General features: G+C 39.6%; 1 protein-coding gene across 1 annotated transcript; it reads left to right on the top strand.

The window, feature by feature from the left end:
* The first annotated feature begins 2,164 nt into the window (after positions 1-2,164).
* ywhag1 (3-monooxygenase/tryptophan 5-monooxygenase activation protein, gamma polypeptide 1) lies at positions 2,165-17,473 on the top strand. The gene is made up of 2 exons (XM_036580525.1): positions 2,165-2,410; positions 14,575-17,473. Exons 1-2 carry the CDS (start codon positions 2,324-2,326, stop codon positions 15,229-15,231), a joined length of 744 nt encoding a protein of 247 aa, XP_036436418.1. The 5' UTR covers positions 2,165-2,323; the 3' UTR covers positions 15,232-17,473.
* Positions 17,474-18,471: the final 998 nt, after the last annotated feature.

The raw sequence follows: 18,471 nt of genomic DNA on the forward strand, positions 1-18,471 counted from the left end.
AATAGGTTAACACATTCTCTACAGAGAACAAATTTAAATATACTAATTTTAGTCCACAACTTGCTGAGAACATATTATAAAACAAATGTACCAGGACTTTTGCACAAGCAACATTTTTTTTTCAATGTGCTCAGCAAATAAACAATAATTGTGCGTCACTTATTTTCAGCAAATCAACTAAATGTAATTTGACCAGGGCGCCAAAACTTTTGCCCACAACTATTTTTGCCGATGCCAATGGCGATACATAAACATTTATAAGATGTAGAAACACTGATTCACATTGCAGAAAAATATAACATGTTTGTTATAAGGGTTATAAATGCAGTAAAATGAATAAAATACAGGCATTTCAGCACAGTGACCCAGCATCGCCTAAACATTCAGCTCTTCTGGAGTACAATAATTATCAATACAGTCAGAAATATCAGTCAAATTTAAACATCTGTCCAACACCGATATGATTCTGATATCATCCTGCATCCCTGTATGGGTACATTCTTTAAATACTCCATTGCTTTCCTTGCATATGAGGTATACCAATAGGATGAATAGAAAGGACTGGAAGAATAGCATATATAGAAGAAATGCTTTTGCGTGTTAGTTCTAGGTTGTGTGTTCTCTAGCATTAATGCTAAGGACTTGTGGCGGGTGGGGCTAGGTCTGCCGGGGGGATATGTGTGTTTGAGCAGAAAGTGCTGAGAGTGAAAGAGAGAGAGGAGTGAGCAGAGTCAGAGCGTGAACTGATAGAGAAAACTCTGCTTATGTCCAGCGTGGCTGTGGCCAACAACAGCTGGAGAATAAAGCACCATGACTTGCGCGAAAGCTGCGCCTCGTTTAATAGCGGTGAACACAACAATATTCATAAGATCAGTGGTCTCGGATATTCTATTGCCCGTGTGTCACCACCCGTTTGGCCTGTTTGGGCCAACATCAAATGTCTTGACCCGCAGCCCTCAGTTTGGGCAGGTCTGGCTTAGACATGAAAGAAACAGAGTGGTGGCCTAAAGAAACAGTGGTGGTCTTAGGGAGAAAAAGATGGCCTGCTCTTAAAAAGGAAGGTTCTTCAAGCGTTCTTTAGTGTGGGAATGGTTCTGTGTAGAACCCTGAGTTCTATATAGAACCACTTCATGCTCAAATGGTTCTTTGTGTGGTTAAACGCTTCTTCAGATTGATGGAGAATGTGTTGCATATGGTTCTATATATAGAACCTTTTTGAAAATGGGTTCTTCTATTGTTACAATCTTGACATCGCAACAATAACAGAACCTTTTTTGGCGCTATATAGAACCATTTTCAAAAAGGTTGTATATATAACCATATACAATACATTCTCCATTAATCTGAAGAACCATTTAAACGTGAAATTGTTCTACATAGCACCAAAAAGGGTTCTTCTACTGTTATGACGTCAAGCTTGTTAACAATAGGAGAACGCTTTCTGGTGCTATATAGAACCATTTTCAAGCCATATACAACACATTCTCCATCAATCTGAAAAACCATTTCACTATGCAAAGAACCATTTAAGCATGAAATCATTCTATATAGAATTCAGGGTTCTAAATAGAACCATTCCTTTTTGCTAATGAATCTTTGAAGGACCATCCTTTAAGTGTGTAGAGAGAAAAATGAGAGATGGATAAAGGGGTGTGGACCAGACAGAATAAAGCAGGGAGAGAGGTACACAAGCAGACACAGTACAGAGCTGCACTCCCACTATGATAGAAAAGTGGAACATTTTAGTATCCAGAGTCAAAATGATAACAGCTCGTTAATGACAGAACCTCACTGTTCTGCCGTCACTGAGCTGTTCAGTGAAACACCACACGCTGTCCTCATGGCCACACTTTGCTTCTCATACGCATCACGGCACGGACTAAAGCACGTTCGCAAGCAGCCTGCAGCAGCAGCAGTCCGTGCCAATGACTGATTTTGGGGCGTGTCAATGTTAAAAAAAGACAGGTTTCCAAAAGACTACATTTCCCAGAATCCCGGTGGAAGGGAGGAAAAAACGTTTCGGAGCTCCTGATTTCAGAGGCTGCCGCTGATTGGTCGACTCATTAGCAAGCGAACGCCCACATGCCCAAATAAGGCGTGCTACATCGCCAGCCGGCCCCCCGCCCACTTCGCAGCGATGACGCAATCGTGTGAAAGCGTGAGAGGGGGGTCCGTACTGCACGCGCTCACAGCGGGGAGCAGCTGCAGAAGCGAGCAGGAGCAGTCACCGCATCGCCAGCGAGAGCCCGAAAAAACACCCACCCTCAGCACTTTCGCCCTCCAGACACTCAAAAAAGGCATCCAGTAACATAACCGAGCGACCATGGTGGACCGCGAACAGCTGGTTCAGAAAGCCAGGCTGGCCGAGCAGGCTGAGAGATACGACGACATGGCAGCTGCCATGAAATCGGTAAGTACGCCTGAAAAATGTGGGAGAAGTTGACCGGTGGGCTAAATTCACCTTTACGTGGTATTTGCGGCTGTTTTGTGGTTGTTCAGCCGGCGCTGTGTCATCGTTTGTTGGGCGGTCTCAGCGTCTCTGAAACGCCTCACGTTCAAAACGTCTAACGGCTTTAACGGCTTTTGCTACGAAAACGTACAGAAATATAACACAAGCAGTGCAAAAGCGGCTAACTGGCTGCCCAAATCCCCCTTTTAGCAGCACACTATAGCGCCGAAAGTCAGCTTCTTGTTCGAATGTTCCCGTTCCACCTTAAATGGTGCAGCCTAGAACGTAACTGCTGCACCATTTAAGGTGGAACGGGAAAATTCGAACGAGAAACTGGGGAATATGAAGTTCAGCTTCGTGGCCCAATATGACCGGTCCGGTTTGACAGACCACAGTTGGGCTTCGTTCAGTGAGGCAAGTCGGTTTTTTTTTCGTTTCACTCAAACAAACCCCACCCCAAACGTCTCGTTCTGGACGTTTATTGTGGACTCGAAACGGTCCGGTTTGACTGTGGACAGCGTGTGGAGTGAATGCGGGCTGTTTGATGTCGGGGCGGTGCCTTGTGCCAGAACAAACCCTGGACTAACTACATCGCCATAGAAGGACTGAGGGTCAAAATTACGGACCACGAACAGCAAAGGAGCCACACTTTCTCTCACGTTCATTGCGCACCGTGATTCAGCTAAAACGTGTAAAATGTGAGCCAAAAATACGTTTTTTCGCAGTTCGGTGAGGGGAAACGGGATCAGGCTCGAAGCGCAGTGTGAAGTCGACGCCTGTCGTTTTTGGGTAAGGTGCTTGTCCGGGTTTGAAGGATGCGGTGATGTTGCTAAAAAATCTGGCCAAAAATGCCCTCCCTACAGCTCTACTGCTGTGTCTCGGACGGTTGAAATGAGCCAAACAACAAGGTGAATACGCCGTTTATATACATACATACATATATATACATATATATATATATATATATATATACACACACACACACACACACACAGGCAATATGCATGCTAGAGGCGTTTCTCTCTTACTAGGTGTGTCATGGTGCAGCAGCGACTGTAATGCACCATTTCTTACAATCCATCAACCCTCACCCAGAAAGGATAGGATCACCCTGCACTATTAACAAAAAAGTCTGATACAAAACCTTCATAATAGCACTGTGCCCCACCCACCTTCTCTCCAGCCTGTTTTAACAATGCATACCACCTCCAGCACATTCAACAAACCCTTTTTACGAATCCTAACACCTACATCCCACTGACTAAACCATCCATTATAGGCCCCAATAACCATAATAAGAGAAGGTGCATTGTAGGCTAAACTGCTGTTGAGGTGTCGCCTCAGGCTAACGAATCCCCTCGTGTCCGGCTCTCTTGAGCGGAAAAGTGCACTGGTCCATTAGGAAGCGAGGAGGACAGGAGGCCGTCCGCTGATGAAAAAATGCTCCGTCATGGTCCGATGGTGGCTTTTCTTGGGGGAGGGCGTAAGCCAGCATCCCTTATCTTTAAATGGGACGTGACTGAGGGAACAAGATGAAGTGCGCTGCTCTCTGATGCACCATCAGATATGCCATTAGCGCGTACCGATGGCCATTTGGATTTTAACCTTTTGAACAGATGGGTCAGGCATATTATTAGGGATGTACCGATACGGGAATTCTGGGCCGGATGATGATACCCAATTTTTTTCTGTACGTATCTGTTCATGCTGTTACACAGAAAATCTAGACATTGGTACACAATCCACGTGGATTGGCGTTATGGAGGGATGTCCATTTATGTCTAAACAGTTACAAACACAGAATAATGAATAAAATACAGGTAGTTTAGCCCGGCGTCATCGAAATATTTCACTCTTCCGCAGGACAATAAATGCGTCATCAAATGTCAGATTTATCGGTCAAACCTAGTCACTGGCCCAATACTAAAATAATGATAAATTTAAAAAATAATAATTATCCGTCAAAACTAATATGATTGTGATATCGTGCATCCCTCCATGTTACATAGTCGTTATGTAGGTATTATGCTCCGTTTTGCTCTTATGGCTCTTATGACTTTCATGTTTAATAGCGATACAGAAGGGTATAAATCTGCCCTTTTGGCATGTTTTATACAAATATGTCTGTATTAGTGACAATTTCACATCAAAATTGAGCAGAATGGAATCTGATTGGTTTCTGAGTTTTACAGCCTACCCAATCTAAGTATCCAAAAATGCTTAAACAGCAGCTCTAAAATCTCAGCTAATGTTATAACTGCCATATTCATCCTTAATATATTAAGGTAGTGGTGCTATTAGCTGTGTGTTGAGTCATTCTCAAGATATGCCATTTGGTTTCAGGCACTCAGTGAAAGTGAATTGCCTTCGTCCTCCCTCTTTGAAAGGGCATGCCTAATGACCTTTCGATGTTCCAGTAGATGCAGGTGACCCTGCTGTCTGGAAATCAAGGCTAGGGTGTGGATGAGATCCGGATGGGAGAAGCTTATCCTAGATGCTGTCATTAGGAGGGTCCCTCTGCAGCAGAGGACCAGCAGGGTGTGTCGGAAGCCACGCCCATTTTTCCGTGGGGAATCCCTGACTCCTCTCTGACCTAATAAAATATCATAATCCCTCCTGTGACCCAATAAAATGACACAATCCCATCCTCAGTAATGTAATAAATTAATCGGAGTGATGGGAGAGGGGTTCGTGTCTACAGCATCAAGCTGTAGTGACACCATGACTGCACTATCACTGCTGACGAATGTCACCATTAATTGCTTATTACTACTACTACTACTTATTACTACTGCTAGCCTACTGCTTCTTACCAGACTATTGTTATTACTACTATATTACTACTAGTCTACTGTAAGTGCTGTATACAAATTGGCATAATATTTTTCCTTGACCACATTTACAATAGGTGTATTTTACATCATTAATATATATATATATATATACATATATATATATATATATATGTACTTCTTTTTTTTTTTGTGTGTTGTGTCATCTATGAATGACAGCAGCATGTGTCGGCCATGTTGTGGTATCGCACCCTTTTTGTGTTAGTCTACCAGTTGGCAGATGTATTCTGACATGTTGTGGCCTGGCTGTCATGCTGGTGTTACATCTTCATGCCTTTGGGTCAGGGTTTAGCTCAGGTCAATTACATTTATTCAGCAAAAGCAAACTGCTTTCTCCCCTCATAAATCAAGCCGTCAGTGATAGATACATAAAGCTGTAGATTCCACCTCCATGGCAGGAAATTCTGGAAATTTATCTAAATCTTCAGATGGTAGGTGACTTTGACTGTCTCTGACGTAGAGACTATATTAAAAGCAGTTATTTAAAACTCACATCACTGTAATTGATAATGTACAGTTGTATGCAAACATTTGGACACTCCTGGTCAAAAGACGTTTTGTTGAGTGAAAATAAGTTGCAAGTAAATAGAAATTGTTTACTAAAATTACCAGAAAAATGTTACAGTTTTACATTTTTAAGTTTGTTTCCTGTAGAGAAGCTAATTTTCACGAGAAAATCAACAAAACATATAAATTGACCAGAGATGTTTGAACATTTGCGTACTATAAGTGCATAATTCAAATGTCCACCTCTTACATAACTATTTAGTGCTTTTGTTTTTTTAAGACGGTGAAAAATAGATTGCACTGAGATGTGACTAAAATTCACTGGTACATCTTTTTATATAATATATATTTAAAGATATTTATATTAATAATTAAAGCTTTAAGACTACTGAAACAACACTGAAGTCAGCTAAGTTCATGTCCTTCGTTTTCAAGACATGAAGTCACCCTTCCAAAGGACCACTCTTTGTCATCATGATGTCATGTTACTTATATCAACACGCCACCCAACCTCCGGTGCTGTCACTCAGTAATTCTATCACACTAAGCCTGCACTGAATGTAATGATGTACCTACTGCCCTTGGTAAAAACCGATTATAGTGTATTTTAGTGCTAGCAAGTTGTGAGAGATGCGATGTACATATGTGCTTCGAATCGTGTGCCATATGGGTGCGATTGAACTATTGCAAACGCAGAGTACACAGTGCTCAGCCTCCCACTCTCTTGCAGCAGGCACCACCGCAGCCATGGCTCTAAGACACAGGCGCCCAGCAATTCATGTTTTTTCACAGCCTTCTAGTTATAAAGCATTTATGGGTTTATTTTTAGAAGCATGCAGCAGCTTCAGTGATGTTTAAAAAATTCAGTCACTTTGTGGTTATATAACAACAATGCGCTGCTTCAACCAAGAACCCCCTCCCCCCTTTCCAGTTTCTTTCTTCATTCATACATCCATTCCTCTCCCCGCAGCCATTTACTCATTATGTGTCTCTAATGCCCCTATCACATTCACAATGTCACACCAGGTGTCCCTCAGTGTCTCTCTGCCTTCCTCATCGTGGAAGAAGGGTTTATCGCATCACATTCATGAAAAAGTAAGCGAGAGAGACTAAGGCGGATAGAGTCGCTTTAAATGCAGTGTAATTGGTGTTGCATGATATACGATTATAATATTATTCAGATTATTCAATGAGAAAATGTATTTATTATTATCAGTCCAATATCGGAATTACAGCTGGTAAGTCCAACCAGTAATTTGACGTCACTTTTTCCATTTCCATTCTTTTAAATTCACTTAAAAATATTTACGAAAGTAATGTATGTTTGCATTAATTGTCATGTATGATTTAGCTGTATTATAGGGACCCATATTTTGGAGTCTTATGCTCTTCAAACAGTCGTACGCAAAAGTTCAAACACCCCTTGTCAAATTACGTTACTTTTTTGCAAATAAGCAGTAATTGTGCAGAGTAGTTGTGTAAATCTGTAGAGGATGTGTTCATCCATCCAGTTCACATAAGCATGTAGTTTGACCAGACCCAAACTTGCTTACTACTCTATATGAATCTGCAATGCTTAAACATTTTTAAAAAGGGGGAACAAAAGAAAAAGATATGTTATTGGCCACATCAGGTTGTTTATTATCAGCTATCGTTGTCATTATTTTATATATTGGCACCTTCCTATGCAGAACACCATGTTGCTTCAAAGAGCAAATGGCATAAAAAGAAAGAGGGGAGGCTCATCTATATATTTCCATTTTTGGTCATTCCTTCCTGCAGCCTGCAAAAACACCACTACCATTCATTACCATCCTGTGCCGTCTACATACTGGAGTCTCAAATTGGACTTTGCTCTAGTAAACATTTTCTATATTTAGTGTCTAATTCTGAACAGAGCGATATTTAAAACACAATTATTCCTCAGAAAAGCCTTAGTACCGTTTAGCATTATTCATGTTCTTTTTTTTGGGGCTTATGCTTGTCATGCTTGTGATGGGAAGGTTTTGATGTTTAGATATAGCGCACGCTACTAAAAAGAACAAGCTTTATGAGGGAACAGAGGGCTTCTTTTATGATTGTGCTATCGCTAGTTTCCCAGCCAGACCCCCTGGCCTACAGAGCACAGATCAAACAAGGGCACTGAAGAGCCTGTTACCAAAGCTGTTGTGCAGATTTTCATTGCTTCAGGGTGGAAATAAATAAATAGATAGTGGACGGCAGGCAAATGTTGATTAATTAAAGTAGCTTCATTTGCGTTTTGTATGATTCTGATTTGGATATTTATGCCAGATGTGAATCAGTTTCATTTTGGCAGATGAAGAATAATCCGGAGACTGTTCGAATACAGAGTTAAGAGGGTGTGAGGATGTTGAATGGGAATGTTCTTGGTTATAGGGTATTGTTATCGTTTGATATCTCCCACAATAGGCGCACCTGTAAGTCTGTTCCTACGCGAGCCTTATGCATCTTTCCCCCTAAAGCAAGACAGCACATCCCTTTATTGAAGCCAGAGTATGTAACAATGCAGTGCTGTTTGGAGGGGAAAACCAAATACTCTGTTTTTTGTTTTTTTTTTTCAACTTGGCCTGGTAATTTGTGATAAAGTGCATAAAGGTTTCAAAATTCATGAATGGCGTATCAGATGTTATCCAAAAGAACAAAATGTACAAGATCTGCAACATGCATGCGTAACCATATTGTTGCCAACTTTGCAAAAAGACAAAATGGTGACTAATTTCTGTGATTCTTTAACTACCATTTAGACCACATGCCTACATCCTTATTGAATTGATTAGAGGGGGATTTACAAGCATTATTTGACTTGTTTGTAAAGGCACCTTGGCTTTTCGTCAAGTTTGTTATGTCTGTTGTATTTTTTTGTTAAAGGAAGCTTAAATGGCCGAGTAATCATAAGCAACTGAAAGGAAATTGCAGTCTTACTGAAGCAGTTCAGAGAAATTGACTGAAATGTGAAGTAGAAACTATAAAATAGCCGATATTGTTGTGATTGTTGCAGATGTGAGTTGTCATATCTCTATGGGTCTCATATTTTCTCTCACACAGATCCTTACGCATTGTTTTTCGCTTTCTTCTACCTTTCATTCCCCTGCCTTCTTTTTTTCTAGCTCATTTCTTCTCTTTGCCTTGCCTTTTGTTCCTTTCACCATTTCTCAATTTGTCATAACCTACAATCAGGGTCCAAAGTCCAACGCTTGCTCGTTTAACGGCTGGCTGCCAGCTTTACGATGGGTCTTATGATGCAACGTGCACCACAATGTGCCCTGAGATTAGAGCTAGAAATCTCAGCAAACTACGAAGAGCTTGTGGACAGTTATATCCGTGCCGAGTGTTGCAACATTGATTGTGAAATACTGCTGTAACCATTACACTGTTAGGTACTTGAGCGCCTATAGCCATGGCTGCACCATAGCAGGACTGACAGTTGTTTAGCAAGAAGGCATACTTTGTCCGTATTGCCTGTATTATTTCCAAATATATCACCAAATGAAGACTTACACCGTATTAAAATGTCAACCTGAGGGGTCCAGATTCCAGGAAAGAGAAACTTAGTATTTATTTATTTTTTAAGTATTCCAGGCTCCCATTTCAACAGTCTGTACCCAGCTAAAGTCAGTTAAATAAAGGCAGTCAACCTGTAATCAAAACTTCCTTTTTTACTGTGTTAGCTCATGTCCCTGGTCATATCAGCACGATTCATATTGTACTATTTAATAGGCAAATTTTCCTATAATGTTCCATCAAATGTATTGTCTTTTGTATTGTCTCTAAAACGTCTTCTTAGTTTTGATTATGTCAAAAAGTAATGTTAACCAATAATGTCATGATTCACATCCCTCACCACGCCCACCTATAATCAAAAGAACCATGACGTTTCACTCGGAAATACGTCGTATGTCATAGAAATGTGTTATGATTTCTAATTCAGATTGACTTTGTGATCTGTCAGTACTACAAAATATAATAGATCAAAACTGTTATTTGACACCAGTACTGGTGTAGATGATCTGTTGCCCAGCACTATCTGTAGATATTGAATGGTTAACTTCAGGTCCAGTCTTTGCTCACCTCAGCATTATGATTTCCTGAGGACATTTTCAATCAGTCAAACCATACGGCTGAAAGACTTATATTACTTAATTTATGATATTAAAATAGCCCTTTGTTCACCTGGGACGAATGATTTTTAAACTCATCATGAATGTGAAATGATAATGTCTTTTCCTTCTGCTTCATGACATATTTCAGAGAGAAATATAGTATCAGGCAGAAACATTTTCATTATATGATAGATGGGAGATGGGACATGATTTTGTTGGTTAATATTATTTAACTCTGCCTAAAGGTTTATGGTGATGTATCAAAAATCAGGAGAGTCGGACAAATGGGCAAAAAGTGTTCATTATATTTTTTTAGGAACAGCAACGAGAAAACAATAACTTTGTCTTTTAAATGAGACGATATGATGAACTATGCTTATAAGACCAGGAACAAGTCAGTATTTTAAAGCAAGACTAAATTCAAATTTATTTGAAATTTATTATATGAAAATAAATAAATAAAAAAAAGCAAATGGATACGGTTTGATACGGTTCAAAACTCTTTTTATTTTTTCAAATGCATGCATTTATATCACACTTGATCACAGGAGTGCTATGAGTGCAGCGTTGGTTGAGCATTGCAGTGCATTTGATTCTCAGGAGATGGCTGGTAAGGTGTAGGAGGCTCAAAAGGGCCTGAAAGAGAGGAAAGGTCATGTGGCTATGGGGGATATGAACTGGCCGATGGAGTAAAGGATCATCTTCACTAACACAGCTGCTGCTGCCAGCGAACCAGCTAGCTGCAGCCTTTTCCTTCTTTACCCAGCCCCCACCCTGCACACCCACACACTCTAAGGCACTTCTGCACTGAGCTCACACACACGCACTCCATCACATACATGAACATGCACAATTTCTCCCTCTAACGCCCACTCGCACACATATTAGCTGCCTTTACTGTAAGGCACTTATCTGCACACACTTCTCTTGCATGCATGTACAAACATTTACATACACACTGTGCATCTCTGCCAATGTGTGGACACTGTTGCTGTATCCAGGGCTGCGGTAGAGAGTGCCCAAACAAAGAAGATCGCCCTGTTTCTATGGAAACGGAAGATTGTGTGCGATATGTTGCTCTTTGCTTACTCTCACCGTCCAGAAAAGAAAGGTGTGTGTGTGTGAGTGTGTGTGTGTGTGTGTGTGTGTGTGTGTGTGTGTGTGTGTGTGTGTGTGTTCTTGTAGCACTATACTTGTAAGGACCCTATGTTCTCACTATGATAGGATTATGTGAAATGTTTTGCTCAAGTGAGGACATTTTGCTGGTCCTCACTTGAGCATGTGTTGTTTTCACCACAATAACTTTTTTTATTTGAAAACTAAAAGAGCAGAAAAATTGCCTTTTGGATACTGAGGTTAAGGTTAGGTTTGGGTTTAGTATTTAGCTACAGTAACACAAAACTCAATAGACACCTATAGACGTCCTCATATGTATAGCAAGACAAACACGCATGTGTGTGTAGGAAAGAAGTCAAAGGTGACATGCAATGACAAAAGCATGTTGCTGGAATACTACGTCAAAAAACTGTGATACATCATATTGTCCTTTGAAGTGCTGAGATTGTTTAGATTTCTGCAGTTTGCAGGTTTCCATTCAGCTGTTGAATTAAATTGAAGCAATATATATATATATATATATATATATATGCAAATTAGCCTTGGTTTCAAGAGAATACAGCTCTCTGTGTCTATAGCTCAAGATCAGCAGCAGGCACTTTATATTTGTTTACCATCTAAAATCATGTTATATTTTCTTCTTTGATAACATAAATGTACATTTTAATTTCTTAATTTGTCCACTGGTTCCTGCTGCCTTCTGTTATGTTTCCTAGCAACAGCCAGGCGTGACCCGAATCACATGATCCGTCATTTGACTTTATTCTATGTTATCGTTTACGTTATTTATTCAGTATTTCCATCGTAACTCTTTCTTTCGTCATTTCTTTTTTATTGGTAGAAAAATCTTAGAACAGTTCTATGCAAATGTTTAAGATTTTATTTGATATTTGCCATCAGCATCAAGTTATTTTTATTCTATATGTCAAAATACACCTAAACAATACATGGACAGAAACCCAACTATTGAAATAATTTTATTTCTTTTACAGGGCTCATATTTTTCTTACATCCTTTTATTTTCTGTGTGAACTTACGTGCCAAATTGTGTCGTCATTTATTTTTCTTTACTATTTTTTTAGCCTCTCTTTATCTCTTCAAATTAAACAGGCAGTATTTGTTACTATACCTTTTAAGACTGATATTTGTAAGTGACCTCAGTTCTGACTGTACTCTGCCTCATTCAAAAAGCAGTCTGGGCTAAAACACTCCTTATAACTTCAGTGTGACATCACAAAAAAAGTGAATTAAGAATAGGCTGCGTTTGCAGCTTGATTTCCATATATGGGCTGCGTGGATTAATTTTGGAACTTTACATACATCATTACATCAAACTCTTATTTAACTAAAAGTGTTATTTACCCTTTAATATGTCCGTATAGTCCTGCTTTTGAGAACCTTAATGTATTAAATGGAATATTGTTCTTGGAATGAGAAGAGATAAACAAATTAGGTGCAAAACTCAGTTATACTTGCTCTCTTGCGGTTTAAATCAAGAGTAATTTGTCTGGAGACCAAAGCTTGAAGAAGGATTTTGTGTGTGTGTTTGAGTATGACCTTGCTGACCAATGACATAAAGAATTCTGATTGGGCTTTTATCGTTTGATCAGCTTACAGGGTAGGAGAAAATAGTAGGGAGGCAAAGAGCAGAGGAGCCATCTCTCTTTGTAGAGAGGAGCACTTATCATGTGTCATTCTCTATATTAAGTTTGGAAATGACTCATAGGGATAGTGGCTTCTCTTTCGGTTGTGAGGAGACTGAATGATGCAGCAGAAAAGGCAGTTCTTCCAAAAGGTAGCTCAGGAGAGCAAACGAGAGTGGGAGAGAGGGAGGAGATCAGAAACTGAATTATAGCCAGCAATCCTCCTGCTGGTAAATTGTTAAATTACAGCGTGGCAAATTACTGGCAGGGAACAAGTTGGAGGTTTACTACAGGCTATGTTACTGACGCAGTTCTGAAAACCTTTACATTCTTCTTTTTTATTTTAAGAGGACTAAAATGACTAATAGGGTGGTCATTGTTTTACTTTATTTTAGTTACAAAAAGTTTGGTTGAATTTTGAATAAACAAGATGTTCCCCAAATACTTCAGTCTACCCTGTTTTTTCACACACATCTAGCAGTTTATGCAACACAAAGCTGTGGTACCTATAAATATCCTGTTTACAAATCCTTGGAGCAAAAGTTATTAGTTGTATTCGTCTGTAAAAACTACATAGGCCACATAAAACACAACCACTTCATTCAGAATAAGTCAGTTTATCCCTTCATTCCCTCATCTCTACCCATTCAGTGCTTTCGTAAGATTATAAACTGGTCGAGAACCAGTGTCCACCCCCTTTTCATTATCCCAAGTATTATAAGAAAGCAGAACAAAACTGCTCTCAGGTCAGCATCCTACACCACCCATTTTCATTGAGCTTTTTTCATTAGTTGTCAGAGCAAACGGAGAGGGGATTAGCAGTGACCCTAATGCTTTGGCACTGCCCAAACAGCTCAGCCCCTGCCTCACGGGATGAGGTGAGGTTAGTGTGCTTTTAGGGTCCTAAATGGAAAAAATCTTGTTTTTTGGGTTTTAATTTTTTTTACACAATTATTCTTTTCCTCTCCTATAGGTGGAGTGAAGGAAAACAACTTTTACACTTTTTTTCTTGTTATGGCAGTGTGGTTCCTAATTAAAGAATGCTAGTTGGGGCTGGTTAGCATCATACCAATGAGAAAGTGCTACCTGATCTTGTATTCAGTCCTAAGTGGGCTCCTTTCATTTGTATGTCCTACCAACTTCTGCGCCCTTTGCAGGATGAGAACATGGAGATAAAAGCAGCTTAATTCAAGCAATTAGATCAGCAGTGGTTAATTCTTTTGTCAATTTAAAGATCGTTTAAATGTCCTGCCAGTGATTTTATCAGGGATCTGTGATGACTAAGGCAAATGTCGAAGAAAGGGAGGGGTTTTTACTCCACTGCCATCGGTATTTCACAACAAGGCAAAGCTATTTGTTCTCCTCCTGCCTCTGAATTTTGCTTCTAGCCGCTCTCAACTATATTTATTGCTTTGTGAGTGTCACATGCAGAGCATTATGAAAATTTATAGCTGTTGACAATATGTTTTTGTGCAGACTTTCACTGAAGCTAAATGTCAGTAGGTTGAAGCTAGCAGGTCAATAACTGAAACATTCTGAAATTGCTCTGATTATGTACAGAGGAATAGAAGGGAAGGGCCTTTGACTCCTCCAAGATTCTGTGCATTGGCAATGGGTGACCTGTAGGTTTAGATGTCTACCGTAATTCAAGAAAAAATGCAGAAGAATTTGATGGCACTTGATTTTAAATAAAGGAGAGACATTAAGGGTTTCGTTCTAAAACATGTTAAACAAAGCTTTTTCATGAATTTTCCTTTCTTTATCATGTATGTGGTTTAGAGTGGGATTTACACATGTAAGAAATATCAATACTATGTTATAATAAGAAATCTACAAAAAGCACACACCATCTGAAATGCACTCTGTCTTTCCTCTCTGTCTCCTAGGTGACCGAGCTGAACGAGGCACTGTCCAATGAGGAAAGGAATCTTCTCTCCGTGGCCTACAAGAATGTGGTGGGAGCTCGTCGTTCCTCCTGGCGCGTCATCTCCAGCATCGAGCAGAAGACCTCCGCTGATGGCAATGAGAAGAAGATTGAGATGGTCCGTGCCTACCGCGAGAAAATCGAGAAGGAGCTGGAAGCCGTGTGCCAAGACGTGCTCAACCTCCTCGACAACTTCCTGATCAAGAACTGCAGCGACGCCCAGCATGAGAGCAAAGTGTTCTACTTGAAGATGAAGGGAGACTACTACCGCTACCTGGCAGAGGTGGCCACAGGCGAGAAGCGAGCTGCCGTGGTGGAGTCCTCCGAGAAGGCCTACAGCGAGGCGCATGAGATCAGCAAGGAGCACATGCAGCCGACGCACCCCATCCGCCTGGGTCTGGCCCTCAACTACTCCGTCTTCTACTACGAGATCCAGAACGCGCCTGAGCAGGCCTGCCACCTGGCCAAGACGGCTTTCGACGACGCCATCGCCGAGCTGGACACCCTGAACGAGGACTCCTACAAAGACTCCACCCTCATCATGCAGCTCCTGCGAGACAACTTGACGCTCTGGACGAGCGACCAGCAAGACGACGAAGGCGGTGAGGGCAACAATTAAACGAGAGCAGAAGAGGTGAAGACCTTCGAAAAATACCCGTTTCCTAGCCGTAACACAAAACACGCGTGCTCACAAAACAAAGAAAATCAAAAAAGAAAAATAAAAGCTAAGTGAAAAATTTACAAAAGGGGGCCTGGTGGAACTTTGGCAGCCACTTTTGCTGATGGTTACTACCACAGCTGCAGTTCTCTTTATTTTTCCACAAGTTACCAAAATTAAACAGATTAAAAACATGATGAAATCTGAATAGAAATAGCAGTTAAATAAGAGGTATGTGTCGCATTTAAATTAATAAACCACGATAATAATAAAGATTACAAACCCTGCTTCCTTGGTTGCCTCTGCAACATTTGCCAAAACACCACTTTGAGGAAGAAAAGCCTGTCAGTAAGTCAGTCAGTACTAAATGACTAGGGTTGAAATACACCCCAAACACTGGCATAGGGACTGTTCTTGTCGTGAAACATGAAGTTGAGCTGCTTATTTATAAGAGAGGAGGAAGTGTTGTGAACTGTCAGGGGAAGACATATTAAAGCTTGAGCAAAGGACAAAAAAAAGAATACATGAAGTAAAAACTTGAATGTCATCGCCTCGCAAAAGTAAGTTTGCAAACAGGCTCCAGTGAGTGTGAAAGGGTGTTTTTTTTGGTCTCTGTTAAATATATTTGTGGATCCTGATGTGCGCCCAACAGTCAGTCGTTTCTTTAAAGCCGCCATGGCAATTGAGGATACTCAAAATACGGTCATTTAAACATCACTGTGGTTGCAGGTTGCAAGTCTACTGCTCAAGAAACAGTAGTTTACGTATACAATAACCTAGTATAGTTTTCCAACCAGTAAGTACAGTGCTCCATTGAAAGCTGAAATTATTGTCCTTTTCATGAAAACTAAAACTATTCTTATTATCATTGTTGTTATTATTATTGATATAATTTGGACATTTAGGATGTCAAGCTCGAATAAAGATTTATTGTCATTACAATATACTACCATATACCACAACATATACGATATATAATCTAACTTGTAATGACTTTACTTCAAAACATAGTCTATCCTAGCAAAGAACTGTAGAAATATATCAGAAAAACAACAACCCCCCCCAAAATTAATGCTCTTAAGCAATCCCTAATCACCTGGATCCCTGCTGTGATACACTGAATGGAATTGACTGGAACCATTGGCTGTTTTTATTTCCTCTTTTTCGCTGGACTGAAAGTACAATTAAAGACAGAACACTGGCAATGTCAATATGGGAGATGATCTGAAAGCAGCTCTGAGGTTTGTGGTATTTTTTTTTTTCTTCTCTTTTTTTTGTTTACTTTTTTAATTTTCAAAAAATAATGCACTTGCCTATTATACTGTTTCTCAGTGTAAGATGATTACTGCTCCAATATTCTCGATAATACAATATTGTGCATGCTGGTGATGTATTTATATACTGTAGCTTGACTTTATTAACTTAAAAAAACTGTAGATGTTATGTATTCATATGAACAAGAAATGACTAGAATTTCAATCTGATTATTTTCTATTTATTACTTTCTATTGGATTGTTTAAATTTATGATTTTTTTTTTCTTATAATTTTTTTTCCTTGCTGAAGTTCGCTATACCAAAACAGTGATTGTTAACCATAAATTGATCTGTTATGGGCGTTGCTATAGTGACATGCGATTCTTGTATTTGGGTTTTAATAAACAAAGGAGTGAAAAGACAAAAAAAAAAAGACAAAAACACCAGTGTTAGCTTAACACGTTCTGTCTGGTGTTTTATCATGGTGAAATTAAGGTCACATTGTAAAACGATTAATGTTGTTCTCTGAATGACGTTTCCTCTCGTGCTTTTTTCCCTGTCATATTATACAGTGAGATATTGAAGATTGATCAGTGTTTATCATTTCCTCAGAATCTGCGTTTCTGTAAGGAAACCACTCATGGACCATAATTTACAATTTACTTTTTCTTTTTTCTTTTTTTTTACTTTTAGCTGTGTCTCCTGATATCTTAAATGTGAGTCATGTAGCGGATGCTCAAGAGAAAAAATAACAATAATAATAATAATGATGATAATAAAAAGTGAATTAAAACATAACAGCGTTCTTCTAACCACAGTTCAGTGCTGCTGTTGTTGTATTCCAGATGAGTCACATCTGCATGACGTCATCAAAGGAAACGTGTTTTTTCCTGAATGTGTTGCTGCTTTGTCACAATTAAAACTGTTTTGGGTTGTGTGCAAAAACGATTTCAGTATAAAATGGCTGGATTTGTATGAGAGTGATATGTGGAGTATAGATGGATAGACAGAGAGAAAGAGAGAGTCATTGACAAACAGAGGAGTGTACAGGCTGGCCTGCTGTAACTGATCACTAGGATAGAGGCACACTGTTTGTGTCCCAGCGTTCCAGCTTCAACACTCCCCACCCGCCCGTTCTGTGCCATCCTGTGCCATCTCCCAGATTGCTAAGAGCCTCCTTTGCTAATTCCGTATCTAATGCTAGCATCTGGCCCTCAATTACTGCCAACAGTTTGGGTTTGTGGCTTGCTTCAGAGAGGACTCTACTCTTTTACATCAAAATAGCAGATTAGGAGAAAGACGCGAGAGCCTTCGCTTGGAAATGAAGAAAAAAGTCAAGGGTAGATGATAATAGTTCATACCTAAAATATCTAGGATGAGAACCTCCTAAATTCATAACCCTAATATGAGACTTGTTCTGTATTAGTGTTAGCATCACAGGGTGACACCAGGGCTACATCATGAATCAGATTTCCAACAATTCAGTATCCTGATTGATAGTGCTGTACTGAAATATAAACTTTCCATATTCAGTATATACTGATGTGTTTTGCATGTTTTTGATGTTTTACTTATGTGTTCACTCTTAAAAACTGCTTTAGTACAGACGTATGCAAACATTTGAACACCCCTGGTCCAATTACGGTGCATTTTAGGGCACAATTTCTCTTTATTTGCTAAGTTTAATTTATTGGGAATACAATAAAATTAAATTTAAATGTGCCACAGCTTTTGCACAGGACACATTTTATGCTTTATTTTTACTCCAATATGTTATTAAATTCAGCAAATAAACAGTAATTGTGCGTTAAAAATGTGTTTTCTGTAGAGGATGTGTTAACTAACTCAACCCAAAGAAAATCAACAAATACGCAGTTTGACTGGGATACCCAAACTTTTGTGGCTGGCTCTATATGCTTGTACGTCAGATCAGGTCAAGTTATAAC

Source organism: Colossoma macropomum, unplaced genomic scaffold (genome assembly GCF_904425465.1).
Source record: "Colossoma macropomum unplaced genomic scaffold, Colossoma_macropomum, whole genome shotgun sequence".
Taxonomy (NCBI): Eukaryota; Metazoa; Chordata; class Actinopteri; order Characiformes; family Serrasalmidae; genus Colossoma; species Colossoma macropomum.

What these genes read in the sequence shown, in the direction of transcription:
- ywhag1 (XM_036580525.1), top strand. Translation starts at nt 2,324, where the DNA reads ATGGTGGACCGCGAACAGCTGGTTCAGAAAGCCAGGCTGGCCGAGCAG. An exon ending in TGGCAGCTGCCATGAAATCG is followed by an intron (nt 2,411 to 14,574) that starts GTAAGTACGCCT and finishes TCTGTCTCCTAG; the next exon opens with GTGACCGAGCTGAACGAGGC.